We start from the raw sequence: 27,574 nt of genomic DNA on the forward strand, positions 1-27,574 counted from the left end.
ATAAAAACAGACATTTCTGAAAATATATCAAAATCAGTTCTTTGAGAATTTTCAGAAATGAGATTCACTGAATGACAGGAGCAGAAAAAATGTTAAGATTTCATCTCACTTGTCTAACAATGAACTTCAGAGTAGTTAGGGGACCTGCCTAAGGTCATACTTAATGCCAGAGTCTGCACTAGGACCCAAGTTTCCTGACTTCCAGATGAGTGCTCTTTTTAAAATTTGCTATACTATCTCTTATATGTCCTTAATCACTTGAAGTCTCCCTAACTGTCTCTGACCCACAATGTGCCCCCTGGGGACAGTCAGAGAAAAAGAATTTTGGACCATGTAGACCATTTAGAACTACTAACCTAACAATGGCTGAAATATTTCAAACAATGAGTAGGCTGAAATTCATCAGGGGGTGGGGAGTAGAGAGGAAATACAAAAGAAGGAAATTCTGTAGACAATAAGAGAAGCACAAGAGGAAATATTATCCTCTTTTGTTATTTTATTACTGTTACTTTATTTTGTAGTTAAGTCCATGTATTATATAAAACAGAACAGGAAAAATGAACAAATTTATAAAATAAATTGAAGTGTCTGGATGAAAAAAATACAAGAGCTTTGCCTTCTTGCCTATAGATCTCTTGATGTGTTGTTGGTCTTGCACTTTAGATATCAAATAAAGATATCTAGCTTGAAACATAAGTTGATATGCTGCAAGGTTAAGCCATAGTCTGCGGGTGAGCCAGGAAATGATAGATTTTCTAACTCTTGTCCTTAAATACTGGCTATAACAAATGCTGATATAGCAAAATGCAAGCTTTTATCATCAGACAGCAAGAGGGAAACTTGAATTAATGAATGCAACTTACCTCCAAGTCCTCTGAAAGGAGGTGAAAAAAATAAATACTGTATTTTACCAGTGTTCCCCCAAAAGCATTACTCTAAGCATGCAGGAGGATGCTGTGAGCAGCTACAACAGTAAGATCTAATCCAGAGGTAGGTTCAAGACCAAGAGTAGGAGAGTGGTTGAAGTAATCCTCCTGGGGCCAGTACTATTTCATAGAATGACCATTTGTGTTGGGGAATGAGTCTATGGCCTATCTTTTTCTGACTCAAAAGGACATTCCTAATTTTAACCTTGCTGAAAACGGGCATTTTGCACCTGTTATTAAGAACAGCTAGTATACAGGATAAGGCTGGCATAAAATTATTTAGCAAGCACATGCTAGCTATTCCTGTTTGAAATCTACCAAACTATAAAATCAAGGGGGAAATAAAAAGTTGAAGATGGAGCTGTTGTTCCTCAAGATGAGGGGAAAAAGGTCTTACCAAAAGAGGGATTAGGCACTCACTTAACTCTATATGGAGAACATCCTTCTCAGGCTAGTAGAAGATGAGGAAGAGCATTACCAAAGGCTGACCAGGCCACTGGGAGCCCAAAAGGAAAGGGAAAAAGGCATTTAGGAAGAAAGCTAGAAGAAAATCTTCTGGGTCTAACTAGGTAAGTGAATCTAAGGCAGATGCACCAAAGATATGCTACCCACTATGCCAACATGGAGCTGGTGGTAAAATATCTCAAGACATTTTAAACCCAGAGAAATGTATGAAAAATATGTTAACAAAGCAAATTAAAACCAAACTTCCAAGGGCAAAATCTCCTCAGATATGAAATTGAAGACAGTCACTTTTCATTAATTCTGTGATTAGAAAAAAAATAAAAGTAACAAATGTAAAGATTTGTTTTATTTTCTACTGGGGGAAGAAGGACGATAAATAGAACCGTTTTCCAATTTGCTCTCCACTGTATACATACATACCCACACGCATACACAGACATACACACACCAAAAATACCCAAACAAAAAAAACAGAAAACTGAGAATCAAACACCAAAACACCCTCAAACTGCACCAATACTTCATATTTTGACCAAAAGAATAGATCCTGGGAGGAAGTGCAAAATGCAAAATCAAATGACCGAAAAATGCTGAACAAACAGCATTATTAATATACAAAATATTTATATTACTGAACTAGTAACAGTTGATGTTCTCCATGTCTGTAAAACTTTGGAACCACATTGCTGATTTGTTAAATCTAGTCCATGCCAGCTTCCAAACACCAGAAAAAAATTTTTAGTTAGCTTCATTCTTTGATGCCTCATCAAAATTTTCTACGAGATCTGAAAAAAAAAAAAGTGAGTTAAAGATACAATAAATAAATAAATAAATAAATAAATAAATAAATAAATAAATAAAAAGATGGTAAATGAAATTCCTAACTTGTAGCCCTAATAAAAACCAAATTGTGGCTACTAGAATTAGCCTGAAAACATACAGGACAAGAAGCAGAAATGAATGAACTGATAGTACTTCATTTATCTGCTTTTAAAATGCTAATCCTAAGGAAATGTTAGGGTTTTTTTTGCCTGTGCAAACTACTAAGATGAACAGCATTTTCGTATGTCAATCACAATTCCCACAGAAATGTTTTAACAATAACTATGCAAATTTAAAATCACAGTGATTCTAATTTAACAAATGCAGGCAGCAGAGCTTTATGTGACAATTTCTGATTCTAAGTTCTAAATGAGAGGTCTTTTACTCTTTTTCATTAGATTGTATCCGTGTTTTTATGAGTCAATTTAAATTCATGAGCTCACTATCAACAAAAACTAAAAATCATTATACAGTGAATTAAGTGAGATAAGCAGGCTGCTAAAAATCTTAGAGCTAAAGAAATGTCAGTTACCTGGAACATCATCATCCTCTTCATCAATGTCTTCTGGTTTTGGTGCTTTGCTATCCAACACTACAAAAAATTTATTTTAAAGTTAGTTTAGAACAAAGGCCTTTACAAAACACTTAAAATGTTATTCTTTTCTCTTGTCTAAATCTTACATAGTTCAGAAAAGCTAAAGATTGTCTGATCTAAGACTATACTTTTTACTTACACGGAAATCAGTAACACTTTATTAGGTATATACTAAATATAGCTGTCAATTTCAATGGGCAGTGAAGGTAAAATTTATATGGAAAATGAAATAATTCAGATGGGCAGGAATAAAAAGACATTATAGTTAATTTATTCCCTGAATTCCATATGCTATAAGTCAAAAATCAATATTTAAGATTTTCCATCTCTTCTGGTGTAAGAAAGTATCTAGTTATGTAGTATGGGCACTAATGTAAAAGGTGCTTTGATTTTTAGGGGTAACAAGACACATTTGAAACCAGAGCTATGGTGGAAATTCAGAACTTATGGTTGCCATGGTTGAACTATAGGTTTAGTCAACAATATTAAAAATACAGTTCTGTAATAATATCTTCTTGTCATTAATCAGAAGTGAGTATCAAATACTGTCTATAAAATGTGGTCTGCAGACCTTTTAGGTAATTACCTCTCAACTCTGTATTATCAAAATGTATCCGAATATTCTATATACCACAATGCATAATTATTAAAGAAATAAATTCAAAAATTTATGAAGTATAGAAGCAACATTTTAAAAAGTAAAATTTACATACAAGTAAATTCTTCCAATATCAAATGGGACACCTTTTAAATCATTAGGCTCTTCAAATTAAGGTAGAGAAGGAAAGATACAAACTGAAATACCTACCTTGCCGAGGGAACTGTTCAGCTAACTTCCTAAGGCTTGTTAAGCTGTCAGCACCAAGCTGACTTAATATTCCAGGAAGCATTTCTGTGATTGGTTTGGCTTCTGCATGACCAGTAATTGCAAAGGTGTTAGCAGAAAGGGAAGCTTGGACTTTGGGATTGTTGAAATGAATAACTGTCCCATCATCTTTAATCATGTTCACCTATATGATCATAGAAGAAAAATGTACTTCACATATTTGGTACAACTAAAACAATTGTTTAAATAACAATTTAGCCAATTATGGTTTGTTTGTTTTTTTACAATCCCCAGGTAATAATTGTCTAAGCAGTAGATATGGGTGGAAAAAGACCCTAGCAACAACATAAAATTGTGTAGATGGCATAAATTACTAGGATAGTCAAGAAATAGTCATTTTAGCACCTAGATTTTAAATTTAAAGACTTCTACTATAAGAAGTCCATGCCCAGATTTTAAAAATAATGGAATTATCAGCCAAGAACTGGCTTCTTAATGAAAAACCCATTATCTTGCCCAATTTATACTATATCAAACTAATTTGGTACAAATTCCATTTGGTGGGTGGGGTAGCATCGTATTCAGGTGACAGGTTGTAAAGAGGTGATAGCATACGGTAAAAAATAACCACTGAAAATCCATAAAGAACACTCAGAAATTTAATCAGATGTTTCACTCCTTTGAACACTTAGTAAATTTACAAAAATTTCAAATTGTTCTCATCATGTCATTCTTTGTAAAGGATTTTGTCAGTTCCTCTAACTCTTAAGTATGACTTTTCAACAACCTTCAATAACCCTTATAAAGATCAAAGAAGCTCTCTAACTCACTTGCCTGGCCACCTGAACATGCTTTATCAATTAATGGGAAACCTTTAAAACCATCCTCACATTCTTTTGGTAGCTTTCACCAACATGAATTGACTATTTCAAATTGGACTTTATCCATTGCTTGAAAAGGAAAGTTAAACATGCACTATCTAAATTATTTTTATCTCTCACTCATTCACTTTCTTACTGTGTTTTAGTAGAGTTGAATTTGCATGAGTTAATAAGGGTGTAAAAAATGTGATTCCACTAGTAGTTGATTCCACTGGGTAAGTTACCTTGATGGTAACATGCTTATTATATAAAAAGGTTAGGAGAGTTAACTCTTGACTACTTTAGAAGCATTTCATGATCCAAAAACTGCCTTTGTCACAATCAAGAAGAGATGCTGAGTGTTCTCCATGGTCAGTGGGAAGTGGGCTTTTCTTCCTCAAAGTGATCACCACGACTGATAGCACCAGAAAGGAAGAGGAACAAAGGGGCTTCTAAATTTCAGGCAAGACCTGGAACACAGAGAAAATAAGGCAAATCCCCTGGAAAATTGTAACTGAGCTCTACAAATAATTTCCCAAATTTTCTCTCACAAAAATCACAATTTGAATTCTCTACCCTTCCCTGTATCTCTATTATAATTAAGGTTCTATTACACATATTAGATACAGTAAGGATTCAATCCAGCTGTTCTGAATAAATACCATTGTGAATTAAAAATAAAACTTTAAAAAGATTTTATTTGAGAGAGAAAGAGAAAGATCACAAGCAAGGGGGAGGGGCAGAAGGAGAAGCAGACTCCCCAGCTGAGCAGGGAGCCTGACACAGGATTCCGTCTTAGGACCCTGAGATCGTGACCTGACCTGAAGGCAGATGCTTAACTGAGTCACCCAGGTGTCTTAAAATTTATATTGGCTTTAAAAAAGATATAGTTTTGAAGATAATTATAGTTTAGGTAGAAAAGTTTAATAGTAAAGCAGCTGAAAATCGGAAGAGGAGTGATTTGAGAAGGAGGTGGCATAGTGGATATGGAATGGAATGTTGTTCTGTATCTACCCTAGTGTCACATTATCTAGTTTGGGAAAAGAATAAGGATATAGTAGGACTTTACATTCCAAATCAAGACCAAATCTCTGTAATACATCCAGGCATGAAACGAATCTGAAATACTAGAATTTGAGATATTTGTTATGTTTAAGTCATAAGAAATTTGAAATCAATACTCCTCCAGAAGTCAGGCCATATATTTGTTGAACTTAAAGAGGCTTTCTAATTCAAATGTCTTATCAGACAAATAAATACTAAAGATAAGAGCTCTTGGTTAAGCAACATATCCAAGGACAGTAGCTAGTTACATGCAAACCTAGAACTTGAACCTGGGGTCCTAACTTTGTTTAGTTTACTTCCTGTGATATCATTTTCATTCTTAGAAATGTTTATTTGCCTATAAAAATTCAATTCTATGGCCCCATGAAAGTTTGCCAGAGAATTATTTATCTCAGAATAAAGGCTTAATGGAGAAAGCAAAAAAACTCAACACATATACGGATAATATATATCTTACTGGCTATGAAACAAGAAGCTAACACAAGCCCCTCTCCCCTGCCTTGTATCATGCATTTTCCTATTTAAGCTTCTTTACCAAAGGCTAAATGTTAAGTCATATTTTACGACCTAATATAGGTCTTTGTAGTTTAAAATATGTTGGGTTTAGTGTGAAAAGCAGGATGAATTCCATCTCAGACTGTGAAACACAAATACATTTATAAATAGTTGTTTTAAATGGGGTTGCACAAAAGATGTAGCTTCATGAATAGAAAGGTCCAGAAAAGGGTGGAGAGTTTAATTTTAGATTAGAGAATGAAGTATTAGAAGTTAAAGGCCAGAATATTTTATTTCCATCTACCATTCTTTCCTCTCTACTGAGCAAATAACATGGTTATGTAAGACTCCTAGATGCAAGCTATTAGAGGAGATGATCAAAGGATGAATTGTTGGGCTGAGCAAGATCAGTTAGACACTTCCCCCACACCCTTTTAGAGGCAAAGAAGGGATAAGGAATTTGTTAAATTCACAAAGCAAACTGTGTGCATTTCATATGGAGACTTCACTTTTTCCGGTTATTTTACTGCTGGTTAACACAAGTAATACAATCTATATACAGTATAAAGATAAGAAGCAGACAAGGAAACAAAGACTATTAAACCAGCTACTGTACCAGCTTAGGTCTTTTTCCAATCAAACAGCCCCTTTATATAAAAATGCTTTTTCCTAGGGCAGCCCGGGGGCTCAGTGGTTTAGTGCCGCCTCCAGCCCAGGGTATGATCCTGGAGACCTGGGATCGAGTCCCACGTCAGGCTCCCTGCTTGGAGCCTGCTTCTCCCTCTGCCTGTGTCTTTGCCTCTCTTTCTCTCTCCTTCTGTCTCTCGCTTTCTCTGTGTGTCTCTCATGAATAAATAAATAAAATCTTTAAAAAAAATGTTTTTTCCACTTCAACAGGAAGCTGAAGGTAAAGGATACTACTTGAACTATGGAGGAAGCAGCATTTTTGAGACCCCAATCCACACCACCTGATGCCCTTGCTCTTATTTTTTGCTCAAATAATACTGACATGTCCTATAGTTACCAAAAACTATTTTCTCTCTCATGCCCAGTACATTTACATATGCTGTTTTCACTGTTTAGAAGAAACTTTCTGCTTCTCCATCTGCAGATTCTCATTTATCCAAGACTTGGGTCAGATGCTTCTTCCTCTATGAAAATTTAGGGTTATTTATGTACTTTCTGCACTTCATGGGAATTGGAATTATATAGAAATGTCTTTAAAAAAAAAAAAAGAAATGTCTTGTAGTATAATTGTGTTTGCAAGTCTGACTTTATTAGGTGAATACCTTCTGATCAGAGACCATGCCCTACTAGACATAGTATGCCCCCAAGTGTCCAGTACATAATAGTCACTCAAATTTGCCAAATGAATGGACACCTCAAATACAATTTATTTTAAAATATGGATGCTGTCAGACTTCAACTCCCCAAATGCTAGATGAGGGATCATTTCAAGTTTTAGAAATTGCTCCAGTAGTACTCTTAATGAAGATGCATAGAACCTCCTGAGCTGTATCTTTGGCTTGACTTTTTCTATTGTTCTGACTTTTCAGAATCAGTGTGAATGCCCAACAGAATTCAGGGGCATTTTAAGTCATTCTTGGCAACTGCTGGGTGGCCCCATTATGCTATCAAAACCTTATGCCTTTGGTGAACCCTGATTGGGGCACATGTATTAATCACAGCAACCTTCTATCTGGTAAATCTGATGCTTGCTTTATTCCTACCCAGCAATAAGTTTTTATGGCTTTTGGAGGCTCACAAAGTTATCCTCAACTCTACAGCTCGCAGACAACTGCCTTCTCAGTTCAGAGAGGAAATTTAAATTCTTCCATGTGGTATGTATGTATGTATGTATGTATTTATTTATTTATGATAGTCACACACAGAGAGAGAGAGAGGCAGAGACACAGGCAGAGGGAAAAGCAGGCTCCATGCACCGGGAGCCCGACGTGGGATTCGATCCCGGGTCTCCAGGATCGCACCCTGGGCCAAAGGCAGGCGCCAAACCACTGCGCCACCCAGGGATCCCTATGTGGTATTTTTTGTATCCAAGTCCCCACTAGGCCAGCTAGCTGCAGTTCTGAGAATTGACAGTTGTCTTAAAAATCAAGTTTTACTGATACTCCTTCCTGTATGTAGTGGCATTTATCTATTTATTTTTAAAAGACTGTATTTTTAAGTAATTTCCACATCCAATGTGGGGCTTGAATTCATGACTCCAAGATCAAGAGTTGTATGCTCTATCAACTGAGCCAGCCAGCTGCTCCTGTAATGGCATTTAAATGTTTATCAGGAAATTAATCTTTTGTTGCCTTACTCCCTTATCTTAATGGGGTAAAATGATAGACATTTTAAGAATAAAGCACACAAGTGTCTGTGGTTTTGTGAAGCTAAGGGATGTAAGAGTTTGAAGATTATGGGCTTGGCACATACTTCCATAAGTCAGTTTCTTTCACATTCAATCCTTCTAAGCTCAGCACTTGCTTATTTCTAAAGGCTTGTATGAAGCATAACCTATTATTGTCGATATGAGCTACAGCTAACAGCTGTCATTAAATTGTATGATATGCTGGGATCATTTTCTCTTATGTGCTGGTGGCAAGAGTCTGATGAGATGGATTCTTCACAGCTATGCAGTAGATACTATAAAATGGTATAACCTTTTGAAAAGCAATTTGGTAACATGGATGAGGAATTCTAAAATGTAAAAAAAAAGGAATTCTAAAATGTTCATGCTCATTCAGCCAGTAACTGTATTTCCAAGCTCTCTGAAGGAAATCAGAGATGAAGATACATATTATGTATATTAAAGTCAAGGGACACCTGGGTGGCTCAAGCATCCGTCTTTGGCTTAGGTCATGATCCTAGAGTTCCAGGATTGAGTGCCGCATCAGGCTCCTGCATGGAGCCTGCTTCTCTTTCCTCTGCCCATGTCTCTGTCTCTCTCTGTGCCTCTCATGAATAAATAAAAAAATCTTGAAAAAAAAAAGTCAAACATGTGATTCTTTTATTATCAAAGTATTATATTATAAATTAATAAATGTTTAATTGTGGCATAACCATTTATTGGAATATATGTAGACATCTACATTGATATTTAAGAAGAGATTTATTTTTTTAAAGATTTGTTTTGGGGGAGGGGGAGGGGAAGAGCATAAGCAGGAGGGGCAGAAGGAAAGGGAGAGAGAATACCAAAAAGACTTCATGGTGAGTGTGGAGTCCCATATGGGGCTCGATCTCATGACACTGAAAGATCATGAAATGAGCCAAAACCAAGAGTTGGACTTTAACCAACTGCACCACCCAGGTGACCCAAGAAGAGTTTTTTAATGATATGAAACAATTTTTTATAACATAATGCTATTTGGGGAAAAAAAAGATTCCAAATTGTGCATCTAGCACAGTCTCAAATGTGTAAAATACACACATATAAAGATGGGGAAGATACAAAATTAATAATAGTTATTTCTGGTTAGTGAGGATTATCATTGAATGTTAGTATCTTCTTCATATTTTCTGTGTAACCATAATTTTCCACAATAACTATATATTTTTAATATTTTATCTATTTGAGAAAGTGAGCACACACGAGCATGTAATCGGGGGGGAAGGAGCAGAAGGGGAAAGAAAGGGAGAGGGAGAGAATCTCAAGCAGACTCTGTGCTGAGTGTGGAGCCCGACGCAGGGCTCTAGCTTATGACTCTGATATCCCAACCTGAGCCGAAACCAAGAGTCAGATGCTCAACCAACTGAGCCACCCAGGTACCCCTACAATGACAATATATTTTTATATTGGAGGGGGAAAGTGATATTAAAAACAGAAAATATAAAAAAAAAAACAGAAAATATTCAGATGAATGGGTAAATGCAGTATTATCCACACAATAGAATATTACTCAGCTATGAAAGGAGGAAAGTTCCGATACATGCTAAAACATGGATGAACTTTGAAAACATGCTAAGTGAAGTAAGCCAGAGACAAAAGAACAAATATTGTATTTTAAGAAATATCTGCAACAGGCAAATTGACAAAAGGTAGGTTAGAAGCTATGAGGAATTGGAGAAGAGGGGATAGAAAGTTATTGCTTAATGGGTATAGTTTGTTTGGGATGATGAAAAATTGTGGTTGCACAACACTGTGAATATAATTAGTGCCACTGAATTGTACTTAAAAATGGCTAAAATGGCAAGTTTTATGTTACATATATTTTACCATGATTAAAAAAACAGTAAAAAATAAAACAAAAACCTGAAAAGCAGGATCTTAAAAGATAAAGTAAGGCTTCAATGGAATGAAAGGTGAATGGGACATGATGTTTCCCTTTTATTCTCCTGTACTCAGAGCCTGAGGCTCTGGTTGGAGGAAAAAGGAATTATGGTTAAGAGTCCTCCTTCCAGGGGCACCTGGGTGGCTCCATGGCTGAGCATCTACCTTTGGCTCAGGGCGTGATCCCAGAGTGCTGGGATCGAGTTCCACATCAGTCTCCCTGCAGAGAGCCTGCTTCTCCTTCTGCCTATGTCTCTGTCTGTGTCTCTCATGAATAAATAAATTAATTAATTAAAAAAAAAAAAGAAAGAAAGAGTCCTCCTTTTGGTATAAGTGGCTCAGGAAAAGTAAGAACCAGAATGAGAAAAATATAACAGTAAAACCCTATGTGTACAATTACAAAATTTACATTCTCAGCCCTAAGTGTTTTCCTGAGCTCCAGCTTTCTATGCCTAACCTTTTTTTCTTTTAAAGTAATCTCTACACCCAATATGGGGTTTGAACTCATGACCTTGAGATCAAGAGTTAGAAGCCCCACTGAATAAACCAGCACTCCAAAGGCTAACTTCTTGAGAACAATTCCATCTCAAATAATCAGAATGCCTTAAACTTAATAGGCCTCAAACCAACTCACAGGAATCAGCATACTATAGACTATAAATGAATAAACACACTCCCTGCTATCAAGACTCTTATAATCTGAAAAAACAGACTAACTGGTTAATAAGTAACCCTTATACCCCACAATATGAGGTGGTCATTAAACATATGATAGCAGAACAATTTAAGCTAAGGGTAGTAGAAAGGGTTGATTAATTAATTAGGTCTGGAAATAAAGGCAGAATTATATCCTAGTTACAATAGAAGACGTACTCTGAATATAACTCTGAAGCAACTAGGCCATCTGGATCAGAAACTCAGATTTTTGGTGACATTTCTTACCAAATAAATCTGATAAAAATCAATCATTTCTGAGAAATGGACAGATCCCATTGTTGATAGACTTACATTATCAGGTGAAGACAGGTGACAGCATGATCACTATATTCAACTAGATTACCAAATAAGAAGCATATCCAAATACCTTCAAATGTCATAGAATATAAAACATTTTTAAAAATTTAGTTATGAGGCACCCTGGTGGCTCAGCAGTTTAGCACCGCCTTCAGCCCAGGGTGTGATCCTGGAGACCCGGGATCGAGTCCCACGTTGGGCTGGAAACCCGGGATCGAGTCCCACGTCGGGCTCCCCGCGTGGAGCCTGCCTCTCTCTCTGTGTCTCTCATGAATAAACAAATAAATAATCTTTTAAAATAAATAAATAAGTAAATAAATAAACTTTACACCCAATGTGGGGCTCAAACTCATGATCCTAAGATCAAGAGTCCCCTGCTCTACTGATTAAGTGAGCCAGGTGCCCCAAAGTTCAGCACTTTGTGTTTTTTTTTTTAAGATTTTTTTTTAATTTTTTTTAAAATTATTATTTATTTATGATAGTCACAGAGAGAGAAAGAGAGAGAGGCAGAGACATAGGCAGAGGGAGAAGCAGGCTCCATGCACCGGGAGCCCAATGTGGGACTCGATCCCGGGTCTCCAGGATCGCGCCCTGGGCCAAAGGCAGGCGCCAAACCGCTGCGCCACCCAGGGATCCCTTTTTTTAAGATTTTATTTATTTATTTGAGAGAGTCAGAGAGACAGTGACAGAGATAGCGAGAGAAAGCTCCAGTGAAGAGGAGAGGGACAAGGAGACTACCTGCTAAGCAGGGAGCCCAATGTAGGGCTCAATCCCAGGACCCTAGGATTATGATCTGAGCCAAACGCAGATGCTTAAGCACTGAGCCACCCAGACCCTGAGTTCAGCACTTTGCAAGAAGTTTCAAACATTCCAAATAAAAAATAACAAATTGTAATTAACGTGTTTCTTCTAAGATATATTTTTTCACATCCTTAGTGTTTCTGAAAACTTCTGTACATATATATTTTCATGTTTACATTTAATGCAGTAGTTTCTTTTCTCCCTCCAAAGAGCTGTTTTTAAACCAAGCATGTGTCATCATTTTCTTTAAAAAATTTTTGAAAAAAACTCTAAACTTAGTAACACAAAACATGTTTGAGGCAAGCCACGTTATATATAGTATACAAGATATTCCTACACAAAATCTGCAAAGTGTTATATAAAGTACAAATATCTGAGTCCTCAAAATACCAATTTTAGAAACAGGGAAAGAAGGAAAAAAAGTGAAACTGTTTCCCATCTTAGGTTCAAATATTCAAAAATTGTATAGCTGTTACCTTGCATTGTTAATTATCTTTATGCGTATCTTCTCTGTATAATTGGTCTGTGAGGACTGGAAGACATCTCATACAGAGTTGGGGTGTAATGAGAGTGTATATGTGCTTGTTATGTAGCATTAATTTTCCTTTTTTTTTTTTTCCTGAAGATTTATTTCTTTATTTGGGAGGGAGAGAGAGAATGAGCAGGAGGGACAGACTCCTTGCTGAGGGAGGGGGAGCCCGATGTGGGGCTTGGTCCCAGGACTCTGAGATCACGACCTGAGCTGAAGTCAGATGCTTAAGCAACTGGGCCAACCAGGCGCCCCTGTAGCATTAATTTTCTGTGCGATGTTTTGGAGTTACAACTCCTTAAAGTTTAGGACGACCATCAATGGTACCAACAAAGAAGAATTCACACCAGTTTAATAAATGCTATAAAAAAAATACAGGGCATTATGAAGGCACATAGGAAAGGCATCTGACCCTTCTTCATACAAAATGTGTATGTGTGCTATCTGGGAGAATCATGCCTACATTAAATACCTGAAAAAAGAGGAACATCAATGTCCTTGGAAATAGTGGTAAGGGTTGCCTTTTTTTTTTTTTTTAAGATTTTGTTTATTTATTCATAAGAGACACGAGAGAGAGGTAGAGACATAAGGCAAAGGGAGAATCAGGCTCTCCAGAGGGACCCCGATGTGGGACTCAATCCCAGGACCCCGGGATCATGCCCTGAGCCAAAGGCAGATGCTCAAATGCTGAGCCACTCAGGCGCCCCTGGTAGGGATTGCTTTTATCTGTAATGGTGTAACTAATAAATTCTGCAGGGTAGGTGTTCAATAATATAGGATATAAGGCAGATTCTTTCTTTGGGGGGCTTGAGGGATGAAGGAGGGGAGCAGGAGGAGAGGAAAGGCCAAGAGAGGATATAAGAAAGTGCAACTAAAAAGACCAAAAAGCAGGATAAATTGATGAACAGAATTGACATCTAGTTTTGACATACTTCAGTTCAAATTTAGATTCCAGCACTTACTAGCTTGGGCAGGTACCTAATTCTCTGTCTCAGCTTTCTCCTCTGTAACCAATAACAACTGATTCAAAGAGATTGTGAATCTGAAATGGGATAACAGATATTTGTCTAGTTATCTAATTAGTTTCCCTACTAGACTAGACTGTAAGCTCCAAAGAACAGAGACTATGAATAATAACTTTTGAACAACACCTAACAAATCCTTGGCAAAATGCTTGGCACACAGTAAATGTCCATTAAGTGCTGACTATCATTATTTTATTAGGACAATTTCAACTACAAAATTACCATCACCTCAGCATAGCACTGTAACAAGTTTGGCTACATTCTGAAAAGATAAAAGACTGTTAACTGATTGGTTTCCTTATTTTATTATAAAACACTTATAAAATGCTATCTGACCACAAGAATTTTATTAATTCTAAGAACCAGAAGGTGTCTCAAATCTGAACAAAATTAAACATTTAGAAAAACATGCTCTTGGAGATATTACATAGTTAAACCTGTACTTCAAGAAGGCATAAATAGAATCTTTTCCTCTCTCTAAAGAGGTGTTTTTCAACCAAGGTTGACTTTGTTCCCCAGGGAGCATGTGATAGTCTGAGAACATTTTTGGTTGTCATAACTGGGGGGTAAATGGAGGCAACTGGTATCTACTGGGTAGAGAGTAGGAATGCTGCTAAACATCCTACAATGCACAGGACAGTTCCCACAATAAAGAGCTATCTTGTTCAAAATGTCAATAGTGCTTAGGTGACAGGGAGGGCTGGGGGAGGGGGGAAAGTCAGAGAGTAGAAATGTAGGCAAAGATATAAGATTGCCAAAACACTTATAAGTTGTTTAGGTTTAACATTATCAGCTATTGTCTATTATTGCAACTTATTATTTTTTTTTCCAAGCCTCAGATTTAAAGGAGGCTTAGATTTTCCCCCTTCATATTCACCCCCGATAAAAATAATGATCTCTCTGAAAATTATTTTAGATCAATAAAAATATATATAAGTTTTCAATAACACAGAAGAAAAAAATGGATATAAAATGCTTAATTTCAAGACTTGCAAATGAAGTTCTAATCTTTATCAGAGTAAGAATGCACAAGCACATCAAGCTGAAAGGAAAAAAAGATACATGTGGCTAACATTTTCTACTATTTTATTGGCATACTAATTTTGAAAGTACAAAGCAGTTTTAAATGATGTATTTTATTTATTCATATATGCACAGTAGAAGGAACATGTGGCCATTTCACTGCCTTTTCTTTGGTACTCTGCTATTAGTGATCCTTGCCTCCACATTATTTGTTTTATAGCACATGTGCATTAAAAGATCTGTTAAAAAATGTGAGATGGTACCACACATAGTAATGATATGATTAAATATAATTTAAACATCCAATTTAATTTATGGCAGTGGAAATTTAAACATTATGGTTACTCCGAAATGGAATCAGCAGGTAGAAGTGAATTTAGATGGTAACAGATAATAAATAGCTGATGTTATCATTTTTCTTGAGTATCTTTTTTAATAACATCAGTCTTTGGCTTTGTATTTGAGAAGAGCAGTATCATCAGAATATCATAAGATGATTAAAAAATTTTAACCAATAATTTCTGGAAAAGGTCTAACATGAAATCCAATCCATGTAAAACTAATGCTAGAGCTTCTTGGCTGAGGTAATAAAGAGATGCCGTTGAGCAGAAAGAGAAAAAAATCCACCTAATTTGAAGAAATCTTGGAGTTTATTTTATACTATTAAAAAAATATCTTATTTTGCATGAAAATTCAAGAGCAGTTTCATAATTTTGTCACATATTGTCACATATGCAAACACTCTGAGTCACAAAAGTATGATGAATTCCTTATTTGTCAACTAAAATTATTTTTTTTACAATCATCCAGTTTTATACAATAAGCAAATTCAACACCTAGTCCTTCAAAGACACCTGAGTGACAATATCTGAGTTTCTAAGCTGATATTTTACATTTGAAAAGTGTAGATCATTATTTATGAATGTACTGTTTGTCCACATAATTTAACAATTTACAAAACGATCATACCTCTTCAATACCAGCTATATTATTCACAGCCAGTTTTTTTAGAGAACTCTGAAGTTTTTTGTCATCAGCTGTAGCTGTTCTATGTACCACCTTCTTCTTTCTGCGAGCTGTACCCTGAAAAATAAACAAGCAGAAGTATTAGGATGCCTTGCATTTGGCAATTGCAGTCACATGTCTTCCTATTCACGATACTCTAATTAAAACTCATGTAAGAAATTGCTTACTTAATAGTAATGACTAAGAAGACTGCTCAGAGTTGTGATTGTTAGCTTAACCCAGATTTTTGAGGGTCAGTTCTAGCCAGTTATTTTTTCCAGTATCCATTTATCATTTCAATGTTTCAAAAGTTTTCTAATAAAAAAAATACAATATAGCAATTGTGTGTTTTGTAACAACTTCCAAACATGCTTTTTTTTTTAATCATAGCTACCACCCTGATAATAAAGTTGTCTAAAGATATTCTGAAACTGAAGATTCTGACATAATTAAGAATTAAATATCTACTATATGAGTGTTCTACATTCCTAGAATCTAGGAATGAAAAAAATCAAGTTCTTACTTTAAGGAGGATACATTATAGTGCGAGGGGAAAAGTCAATAATAAACAGAACCATTCAAATGGGCTAAAGGCATTAAGGGAAAAAAACCCCAACACAGTAATAAGAATACGTATTAGGTGGGGGCAAAGCACTACTTTATTAGAATGTTCAGGGAAAGCCCTCTGAAGAGTTGACATTATATGCTGAGACCCATGGGAAGATCTAGGGGAAGAGCGATCCAAGTAGAATGAAATAAGAGTGAACCTATTGTTTCTACCGAGAAAGCAGGTCAGTCGTGGCTACAGCAGAGTGAACAAAAGGGAAGGAGGAGGAAAGTGAAATCAGAAAGATAGGCAAGGGCCGAATCATGTAGCTTAGAATGCCATGGGCAGGAATCGGATTTTATTACAGTTGTAATAGGAAGGTTTTAAGCATGAAAATGATTTGACCTCATTTATGATTGTTATAGACTTAAGTGGCTGTGGAAAGTGAACTATAATGAGATCAATCAGGCAGCTACTGCAGCAGTTTGACGAGAGAAGAGAAATCTGGCAGTGGAGATGGTGAGAGCTTAGACTGTCAGAAGAACCAACATGCTGATGGATTGGACACGGGGTATGAGGAAAAAAGGAATCTGGAATGATGTTTAGAATACTGGCCTGAGCAAATAGGTTGACAACTATACTATTTGTTGAGATATTTCTAAACAGATACTTCAAAACTTTAAATATGTATTTCCATTGAAAAGCTAAAAAAATGGATTAAATTCCTGGGCCAATTTAAAAAAAAACGTAATCTATAACACAGAAATAAAACATTACCAAAAGAAGCCTAAGTCTTGAGGGCTAAAACTTCCTGAGACCTGGCAGAGTAAGGGGAAAGGAGAGGTTTCCATCTCTGGGTAGTTCCTGCAGGACTCAGGGGATCAGCTTTATAGAGAAGGCAGGGGCTTCAGTCTCAGCAACGCGGGTGGGAGTGGAAGAGAATCCTGGGAGTAGCAGCAGAGGTTGTAGCAAAACCCAGTTGCTGGAGGATGGACGAGGGACTATTTTCATAGCTGGTCATTTATTCGTAAAATGTTCTTAACTCAGGAACAGCTCAGTTGCTTGCTGTATACCTCAAATGAAATGATCCTCAGGTACCTCAAATTTAGTATGTCTGAAAGCTCATCAGCCCACCAAACTGTTTTTCCTCTACTTCCTAAGTTTTTCAGCTGATGGTACCACCATATACTTGGTCTTTAAAACCAGAAGTCTGAGGGTCATCCCAGACTTTCTTTCTCCTCTCATGAGTTATGTTGATTCCACCTCCTAAATTTGTGTTCCATATACTATAGTAGCAGCCTCTGAATTGTTCTCTATGCCAAACTTCCATTTTACTCCATTTTCCACGTTGCCAGCACCTACCTTTCTAAAATGACTGTTCTTAAAAATCTTTCAATAGATGTCCATTGCATATAGGATAAAATCCTAAGCCCCTTAATAAGGCATATAAGACTATGGTACAACCCCAAATTACCTAGTTGTCTCATTTCTTACCATTCTGTATCCGTTATATAGTCTAAACTCTTAACTGTACCGAACTAAAGCAAACCATTCCATTAAGTGCCATGCTATCTGCATCTTAGGTGTCTTAGCATGCTTGAGAATGATGATCCCCTTTTCACTCTACCCATTTACCCTCATCTATCTACCTAATAATAATAAATTCTTGTTCGTTCAAAACTCAGCTCAGTGCTGACTTCATTGTCACTCCTAGGCAAGAGCACCTTGTATCTCATTCTAACATTTACTATTCTATGGTGTAATTGTGAGCATGTCTCTTTTTCAAGCTGAACTATGTCAGAAGAAAACCTTGACCAGCACATAGTAGGTGTTCAGTAAACTAGTTAAATGAATGAATGTGCCAACCACCTGGTTTAAAATATCTAATAATGTGCTGAATCAAGCTCTTCCAGGTATATTCTATGGTTTCTGAATATCCCAAGTTTTTGCATTGGTACATTACATTATGCTTGATGCTACAATGTGACTACTTTGGTTACATGAACATGTTACTATGACTCCGGAGTCCTATAACTGTATAGCTATGGAAGGAGAAAGTGCTAGTCACCTCTCCCTTTCCCTTTCTATCTCCATAGATATGGTTATCATCAAAGTAAATGAAAAGTAGAGAAGCTACACTTCTCTAGGTAGGTAGTATCCTACCTACTCACTGCCCAGGTCTGAGCTGAGTACCATTCTTGCTTTTCCTTTTACGAAGATTGTACTGGGCAGAGATAAGGGCGGGGCATTCTCCTTGAGCCAGGGGCTAGAGCTAAAGGGAATCAAAGATTCTCAGAATTAGCTCTTCCTTAGGCTTCAAAGTACATGGAATAAGAATGTTTGTGCTCATATTGACCAACACAGAAGAATAGGCAGGAATTTGGGAGGAAAATCTAGCAATGAACAGAATGTACAATTAGCTTGAGCATTTCCAGTTAAACCTAATAAACCTAACTGTAGAAGTTGGTGTATCCAGTCAAGATGATGCCCTGCAAATGAGTCTAACATAATAACAGCTATCATTTTTTTTTTAAAGATTTTATTTATTCATGAGACACACACAGAGAGAGAGGCAGAGACACAGGCAGAGGGAAAAGCAGGCTCCACGCAGGGAGCCCGATGTGAGACTCGATCCCGGGACTCCAGAATCACGCCCCGAGCTGAAGGCAGGCACCAACCGCTGAGCCACCCAGGCGTTCCAGCTATCATTTATTAAGTATATACTCTGTGCCAGACACTATGTTGGGTGTTTTATAAGTATTACTCTAATCCTCGGAAGCATCTTATGCAGGATTATTTCTGTTTTGCAGATGGGAAGATGGAGGCCTAACAAGGTTGGATAACTTGTTCATGTCACATAACTACCAAATGTTAAGAGGATTCAAACAAAGGTGGCTATTTCCATTGTACCACCAGACAGAGAAGTCTTCTAGTTACCTATTTTCAAACTACACAAGTTATTTTCAAATTGGAATGTGGTTTGATCTTGATTATTGAAATGACTTTAGATTTTCAATGACCACAAATCCAAAATAATACTACTATCTAGTAATAATACAGTCTCCTCTAAATTTTTCTTATGCCACACTCACCTTGCCCCCTATCCGGACCTGAGCCTGAAGTTTGGCTAACTTTTCTTGATTCATGCTGTTGGTAAATCTAGGGGGGGAAAAATAGATTTGTTAAAGTCACTGTTTTACCAAAATAAAATAACTGTTTATGCAACAGTACCTTCTGGTTCACTAGGCTTGCAATATGCATCACCACCATGATATTAATACTCTCTATATTCTTAATAATAAATATTAATAACTTGTTCTGGCTTCATAAACCAGATATTAAGAGAACCAAAATTAAACAGGACCACCAGGGTGTCTAATATACAAACAGAAAATAGAAAGGGACTCCAAGTTACGTATTTGAAGATCCTTCCTTAAAAACAAAATTCAATTCTTTAGCATTCAGCAAAACCTACCCAGTTATAAAATCTCTAGACAAAGCCAGTTTTCTTACCCCAGAGATTTTTACAGTAGACAGCATTTACCAAATGTTATTAGCACAACCTTTAAGTAGACTTTTTCTCCCAAATCATAAATGAACCATAAATAAGTTTGTAACCATAAACAGAAACCACCCACCAAAAGCCAAAGAAAAAATTCAACAAAGGCTCTCTAGCTGTCAAGATATGAGGTACCATATCTTCAAGGTCAGATGGTATGTTAATAACAGGAAAAGAGAGCCAGATTTTCAGACATTCAGCAGTTTAGCAACCCTTTCCACAGAGTTCATTCAATACCTTGCACTGATATAGTATGTCACACTTGTCAAGATATTCTTGCATACATGGTAAAATGCCTCCTTGCACAATTTGATAAAAACATCTCTACTACTTTACTTCTAAAATTTTTGTGTGTCTTTAGGGGCAAGGATATTCTTAAAAATAAACTTTTTTAAGGCTAATTTTGATTTTGGAAATTCAAAGAAAATTGTAAAATCATAAATCCTAATCTGGTGATATTCCTATTAAGGAAAAAAGGTTCTTAAGTTTATAATGGGTTGTAACATTCCACACTGTATAAACAAATAAAAGCCAAGGTTAAAAGCCTTGTTTTACTTGTTCTGTGGACCAACATGTTAGTAAGATGTGAAAGAGGAAATAAAGGCTGTTATCAAACCTTTTCTAGCCAATTCTCTAATCTCTTTATAATTATCATTCACATGAAAAAGATGTCTTCATTTGAGAGATGAAAGAGAATCAAAGTTATATAAGCACTATTCTGTATTCTGATACTGCACTTTAGCACTAATCTGTGTATATATATATACACACACACACACACACACACACACACACACATATATATACTTTAAATAAAGTAAAGTCTAGTTCCCAAATAACATTCAGAATATAGGATTCCTCAATCTTTGCCCAGCATTGTATCACAATGCTCAAACAGCTAAAAACACTCCTTTACAGAAGGAATACAAAGCCAGGCTTAGGTGTGTGCCAGTCTCAACTCTGCCACAGACTTAAGTTTGCTGAGGCAAATCCCAATGTCTATACTCAGTATCCACAGAAAAGGACAAATACTCACTTTTTCCCAAAGGAACGTGGCCATGATAATATAGAGAACTAACAAAGAGCCTAAGGAACTTTCTACAAAAAAAGGGGCTAAGTGAAAATATTAGAACCAGACACAGGGTAAACTTTCTGGGACTTTTCTGCATTTTGAAATAACAATCTCCAAGAGAAGAGATCGAAGACAAGAGATTGAAGTCAAGATGAAGAGTCTTGACTTGTTTGGAAAAAAACAAAAAACGAAAATTAACCGTTTATACCAATATGTAGATGAAAGAACAGATTCCATTCCATGTAATTAGTACAACAGAAAACTTCTTCCCAAGAATTATCTGAGAAAAAAGCATTTTAGAGAAGTCGTAAACTCAAGGAGGCAGGGGAGGAAGAAAGTAGTCCTTTGTCTACTAGCAGGTTGGGGTGTGTGGAACTGAAGGAGAAAAGAGGATTGGATTTGGTGTTTGAGGGATGAAATGCCAAGCTCAGAATGTGGACTAGACCTCAAAGATCACCTGGTTTCATTTCCTATTCCTCAAGCAACCTTCACTTCATTATACCCATTATTCCTGTCTTGTATGTGAAGCCATCTCAAATACCTGCAAGCAACAGGGTATAAATAAATCATAAACAAATCAAATAGTTCACCTTTCTCCTAATAGATTTGGAAATGAGGGTCCAAAAGGGAGAAGTCACTTCCTAAGAACATAAACGACTCAATTCTTCCTTGGGGATCCCAGGATGTTTCAGCCCTTTATTCAAGGACTCGAGAAAGGGGTAAATAATGAGGTTATAATCGATAGTTACTGAGTGCCTACGTTCCCAGCAATACGGCGGGCACTTTCACCTGTTTACATAGAGAGACAATCATTTCAACCTTTAGTCCCGACTTTTTATTATGTGGAGTTTCTCTAAGAGAGGCACAAGTTTTGGAAGCAGAAGGATCAAGGTTCTACCAATTAGGGCTTCAGAGAGGTAGTTTATTTCTGAACTTGTATTCCTTCTGGTCCGAAAAGCTTTACCACCACACGGTCTACAGCTCGCTTCGGGGTCAAAGGTCAGTACTAGGCGCAAGGTACGGCTCGCAGGAGACTCACGCGGGGAGCTATCGTTGCCCTCCAGCAACGTGTGGTGCAGGACGTGGGCACGGAGGCGGACGCCGCCATTCACCAGCCGGGGGCCGGGGCGCGCGCGGCCAGTCCAGCTCCCGACAGTCCACTACGCGTCGGCAGCGTGGCGGGGCCCTCGAGGCGGCCGGCAGCCTCGCGCAGGGAAGCGCAACCGTAAACAAACACTGCCATCGGGAGGGGAAGGCGCAGCGACGGCTTCAGTCCCAAGCGCCTGGGGGAAGGGGCCGCTGACCTCAGTCTCCCTAGCAGGAGAGTGGGAGGATCAAGGAGATGACAAAAGAGGCTGTCGTCACAGCATTGTTGTTGTGAATAAAGAAGAGGAACAAGAGAGAGGCGGGAGACCCCCGCTCCTGGGGCAAAATCCGGGCGGCAGCAGCGCGGGCCCGCTCGCCCCACAGGGGCGGTGCCTGCTGGGGACCTTCCCTCAGGTGCCGACCCCCAGCTGCGCCGCCGGTAACCGACAATCCCAACCAGCCGCCTCCGCCCCCACTCGGCTGCCGCGGCGGAAGTGGCAGCCCGAGTGGTTGGCGGGTGTCGGAAGAAGAGGGCGGGGGGAGACCGTGCGCAGCGGCCTATGGCCGTGGAGTGGCGGGACCGCCGGGGGTCTCACCTGAAGCAGGGAGGGTCCTCCAACAACAACACGCGGCAAGAGCAAGATGGCTGCCTCAGTCGAGACAGAGAAAGACGACGGCAGGAGCGACGGCGGGAGCGGGGCCCACGTGACACGCCCGGCTCCGCCTCCCTCTCTCACCGGGGCAGCCTATCCCGGGGAGCGCAGACAGGGACTACACAACCCAGGGTGCTCTGCGCCTCCCACTAGAAGCGCGGCAGGCGCAGGTGGCCGCACTGCATTCTGGAGCTTGCAGTCCCCCTTCCATTCCATTGTGTCGGTGCCTACAGATTGGTAGGGATCCCAACGGAAGAGAAGTGTGCGTTTTTGTTTGGGTGTGTACTTTATCGCAGAGCTTTCACTGAGCATTAACTCCGCACTGTTGAACTCAACTAGTGCGGACTCACTAGTATGAAGACTCAACTAGTCTCCACTCAGGGAGGAGACGGGAAATTTTGACCTGTTGGTCGTGTAAAAAAAAACAATTGAGAAGGAAATAGTCAACCCACAAAGTTTAAGCACGACAAAACAATTAGGTTTGACTAGATGAAACTTTACGATCTAAATGCCTGCAGTGACTTTTGTCCTGGTTCTATGAAAAGCTAGGTCGGTTTTGCAATAATCCGAAGTTTGGTTTTCCCGGAGCTTGCACCAGTTCGTTGCATCACCCGTGAGTGATGCGGCCGCGGGGAAAAATAAGGTCCAGCGCTGCTTCTCCAGCAGAAGAGGGCATTCTTGCAAGGCACGAGACCACGCGCTGCAGAACAGGCTTGCCAGGTCTCCTCGTGGCCGCAGGAATTGAAGAATGAAATCCGGTCGTCTACGTTTTTTACTTGCGGAGCAGGAAAGGGGAGGCCATGGGCAACGAGCCCACTGTTCGGAGCGGCTGACCCCACCGATCAGTGATCTGCGTTGTGAGTGTTCAGGGCCGCGGTTCTTGGGTGCGGGGCAGCTCGCAGGCAGCCGCCCCGCCCCGGCCGTCCCCGCCGCCGCCCCCGCCCTCTCGCCCTGCCGCCGGAAAGCCCCCCTCCCCCACCACCGAGCAGCGTGATCTGCACCTTTAAACTTACCCGTGTCACGCGGACCCCGGAGGCCCCACCCACATCCGTCCGACATCACTTCCTCAGGGTCACGGAGCTAGAAACTCTGGGGCGCGAGGGGTGCGGCTGAGCCGCGCTCGGGGAGGCGCGGGCCTTGGCGGGGACGCGGCCCCGCGCACTGTCGCCATGGAGCTGCGGCCTCACCTCGGGGCCACCTGTGCGCTGGGCTTCGGTCTCCTGCTGCTGGTCACCTCTTCTGATGGACACATCGGGCTCGGAAAGGGTCAGACCAACTTCCTGTCTTAACCTTTACTCACCCTGGGCCCGGCCCGCCCAACCCCCGACTTGTGCTCACACGGCCCTGCGCCCCTTCTGTCTCCGAGGCCACGCCGGGTTTCTTTCTTCCTCCTTAACCGCTCCTGGATTTTGAGGATTTCTCGGGGTTAGGGAGTAGCGGGTCCGGGGAAGGTTGAGATGGGGAAGTTGTGCTTGAGGCCTCCCTAAATTCTTGGGTTGGGAGTAAGGAATGGCCTTTAAATCAGGGAAAGCATGTCTAAGAGTCCAGCATCGGTGCTTAGCACTGGGAAGGTCCTTAGGAACAGTCAGTCCCCGTCCCTGCTGGGCGGCATAGGGCCTCTGGACCTGCATATGCAGAGATCCTCTCCCTGGTTTTACATCACCCTTCTCACCTCTTCTCTGAAGAGCTGGTCATTGCCCCCTCTGTGCCTTAGGGAGAATAGGACCTGCATTCCAGGATGGCATGACTGGTATATAAAGAAAGGCCAGGAAGGATAGAGGGCCTGATGTTAGAGGATCACCAGCGAGTTGTCCTTGGTGTGCTTCAGACAATGTGTCTGAAGAAACTGAACTTTTTTTGGGGGACTGAGGGGACAGTGGTTATGAATGGGGGATAGGAGGTGTGACCCCCTTCTCCATCCCTTTACCTACACCTTCTTTGGAACTTGGGGTTTATGCTTTTTTAAGTGGAAGAGTGGTAGCATGGATCCCCCTTTCCTTCCATTTTTTTGTACTGACCTTACTGGATAGAATGATTCTGATACAGTCCTGTTTTAAATTCTGCTTTATCCTCCCTGTTTGCGTACGTATTAGTAGGTGATGAGTTGGGAGGACATTCAGTGTGCCTGAATGCAGTCACTCCTTCAGTAAATAATCAATTTTTGGTCCCCTGTCATATTCCAGGCCCTGCCCTAGGCACTAGGGATAAAACAGTGAACAGGATGGATAAGGTTCCTGCTCTCACAGAGCTTGTATTCAAGTCAGAGATACATGGACACATGAATAAGAACAAATTAGGAAGCAAGAAAATTTCAGCTAGAGAAGTGCTATGAAGGAAAGGAAACTGATGGAGTGGAATAGCTAGGGAGAATGAGGGATCTAGCATTACATGAGCCAGGAAGGTCAAAGAAGGTGGTATGTGGGTTTCCATCTCAGTGATGAAACTGCACAGTGGATTCTACTGGGCCAGAATGTTTTCAATACTGACAATCCCAGTTTGAAACAGATTACTGTATACTTAGCACAAAATTGTAAGTACCGGGGGAGACAGAATATGGTGTTAGGAGTGTGGGTATAGATTTGAGTTTGACTTTATTCTGCTGTTGACCAGCTGAGAAACTTAAGGCAAGTTGTTAAACCTCCCAAAGCTCAGTTCCTCATCTGCAAAATGGGCATAATAATAACTACCTTGGACACTCAACAAAAAATGTGTTCCAGTTACTGTTAGGTGTAGGCAGTACCTTGGAGTCACCTATTTAGTATCTTTATTCCTTGTTAGACGTGAACTATGTGTGGTTGTTTCAGTTGCCATTGCTGCATAATAAACCACCCCCCAATTTAGTGGTGTAAAGAAGTCATTTTATTCTCATGATTCTGAGGGTCAGGAATTCAAACAAGGCACAGTGGGGAAGGTAGATCCCTTGGTTCCATGTCTGGGGCCTCAGCTGAGCAAGTGGCTTCTCCATGTGGTTTTTTTTTTTTTCATGGGCAAGATGTGGGCTTCCTCACAGCATGACAGCTGGATTCTAAGAGTGCCTGCTCCAAGAGAACAAGGTGGAAGTGCATTGCATTTTTATCTCGCCTTACAAAGCATAGCATCACTTCCACTGCAAGGACATGTTCAAGGGGAAGGACCCCCATGGAAGCAACGTTGAGGGTCACTTTGTAAGAAAGCCCCAGTACGCCAGGACCATTTCTGTCTCATTTATGCTCAGGAATATTTGTTGGAAGAAGAAATGAATGAGACACCTGATCATTGAGATCCCTGTCTTTTCAGCTTATAGTCTGAAGACTGTCAAGACAAGTAGGCAAGCAGCTGCAGACACTAACATCTTTACTGTGGGCAGGAGGTTCTAGGAGTGCCATCCTGAGGAAGGAGGTCTGTGTTGTGAGGATTCAGTGGAAAAATGAAAGGCACTTAATATTGTGTTGGAAACTTAGAAAGCTAAATTTAGTTAATATTTATTATTATGCCCTCCCAAGGAGGAATATTTCATTGTTCCTGAAAGGAATTAATAATGTTTCAAACTTTTGTTTTTTGTGTCTCTTGGGTATGGATTCTTGGGAAATAAATTAGAGCCCATGTACCCAAAATGTGCTACCTGAAGCAGTGGTTCCTGAAAATTCTGATGAGTTAAGATTTCTTCCCAAATGCTTCCAGGAGATGGTCTGTTGGTTTATATGGAGGAGAGACTGAATGACCGTACTGTTTTCTTTTTTTTTTTTTTAACTTTTTTTTAATTATTATTCATTTATGATAGTCACACAGAGAGAGAGAGAGAGAGGCAGAGAGAGAAGCAGGCTCCATGCACCGGGAGCCCGACGTGGGACTCAATCCCTGGTCTCCAGGATCGCGCCCTGGGCCAAAGGCAGGCGCTAAACCGCTGCGCCACCCAGGGATCCATGTTTTCATTAAGAACAGGAAGTATGGTGGTGTGTTGTGAGCACTGGATGAATCAGGAGGCTGGGATTTAATGCTAGTCAGACCATGTAGCCAGCTCTGGTCTTCCCTGGGGACTCCTTATTGAATGAGAGTGTTGAACTAGAGATAATTCCTGAGAGTCCTTTCAAATCTAACATTATGGTGTTCTAGAATATATTTGACTCTTGAGCAACATAAGGGCAGGGCTGCTGATTCCCCCACACTCCATAGTCAAAAAATCAACGTATAACTCCTCCAGAACTTTACTGATTGATCAGAAGCCTTACCAATAACATAGTCAAGATATTTTTTATGTTATATGTATTATATACTGTTTTTATATAATAAAGTAAGCTAGAGGAAAAAAGTTAAAATCATAAGGAAGAGAAAATACATTCATGGTACTGTATTATAAAAAATCCACATATAAGTAGATTCTTGCAGTTCAAACCCATGTTGTTCAAGGGTCAACTATAATTTTTGTCGTTCTCTGTGTCCTAAAAATTTGGAATATATCACCTGTGGGGAGGATTGTAATGACTAATGTTTTCTGTACATTTATTATATTTCAGGCACTGTTGCGTGCATTTTTCATGTATTGCCTGGTTTGATCCTCATGATAACCCTCTAAGATGGGTAATATTTTTTCTGATAATCCTCATTTCACAGATGAACAACCCAAAATGGGGGCCCTCTGAACCCTAAATGGGGCAAGGGAGTCAGCTGGTAAATGGGTACAAACCCCAGAGGCCATGCTTGTAAGCCATGTACCACCCCTGCCTCAGAGTGCAGGAACTCCAGTAGAGCCTTGACAGGAGAAATGGGAAGGCTCTTAATGGGGGTGGTTCTTGTGCTCTCCCTCCTGAAACAGAAACAGAGGACTTTATCAAGTCTCTGGAATAAAAACTTAGCACTGACACATATGAAGGGTTTACCTTCCACGCTATGCCCCTTCACAATAGTCCTGTGGGGTCGATATTTTGTTAGTCATATTATGCATTTGTGAAAGCAG

General features: G+C 39.4%; 2 protein-coding genes across 3 annotated transcripts in view; one reads left to right on the forward strand and one right to left on the reverse strand.

Annotated features, from left to right (window-relative positions):
• Nucleotides 1-1,719: 1,719 nt before the first annotated feature.
• Nucleotides 1,720-22,701, reverse strand: BTF3L4 (basic transcription factor 3 like 4). 2 transcript variants are annotated; one of them, XM_055341750.1, is made up of 6 exons: nt 22,585-22,701; nt 19,364-19,430; nt 15,689-15,802; nt 3,617-3,818; nt 2,746-2,805; nt 1,720-2,176 (listed from the first exon to the last, which is right to left on the reverse strand). In XM_055341750.1, exons 2-6 carry the CDS (start codon nt 19,415-19,417, stop codon nt 2,130-2,132), a joined length of 477 nt encoding a protein of 158 aa, XP_055197725.1. In that variant the 5' UTR covers nt 19,418-19,430; nt 22,585-22,701; the 3' UTR covers nt 1,720-2,129. The 2 variants fall into 2 exon arrangements, with proteins under 2 accessions (XP_055197725.1, XP_055197726.1); XM_055341751.1 differs by lacking the exon at nt 19,364-19,430 and having other exon boundaries at nt 22,585-22,694.
• Nucleotides 22,702-23,676: 975 nt separating this feature from the next.
• TXNDC12 (thioredoxin domain containing 12) overlaps nt 23,677-27,574 on the forward strand; it is a 30,019-nt gene continuing 26,121 nt past the window's right edge. The window contains exon 1 of the mRNA XM_055341681.1: nt 23,677-23,907. Within this exon, the coding sequence (XP_055197656.1) occupies nt 23,811-23,907 (97 nt within the window). The 5' untranslated portion in view covers nt 23,677-23,810. The remainder of the gene's footprint in view (nt 23,908-27,574) is intronic.

This window comes from Nyctereutes procyonoides, unplaced genomic scaffold, assembly GCF_905146905.1.
Source record: "Nyctereutes procyonoides isolate TBG_1078 unplaced genomic scaffold, NYPRO_anot_genome, whole genome shotgun sequence".
In the NCBI taxonomy this organism is placed as follows: domain Eukaryota; kingdom Metazoa; phylum Chordata; class Mammalia; order Carnivora; family Canidae; genus Nyctereutes; species Nyctereutes procyonoides.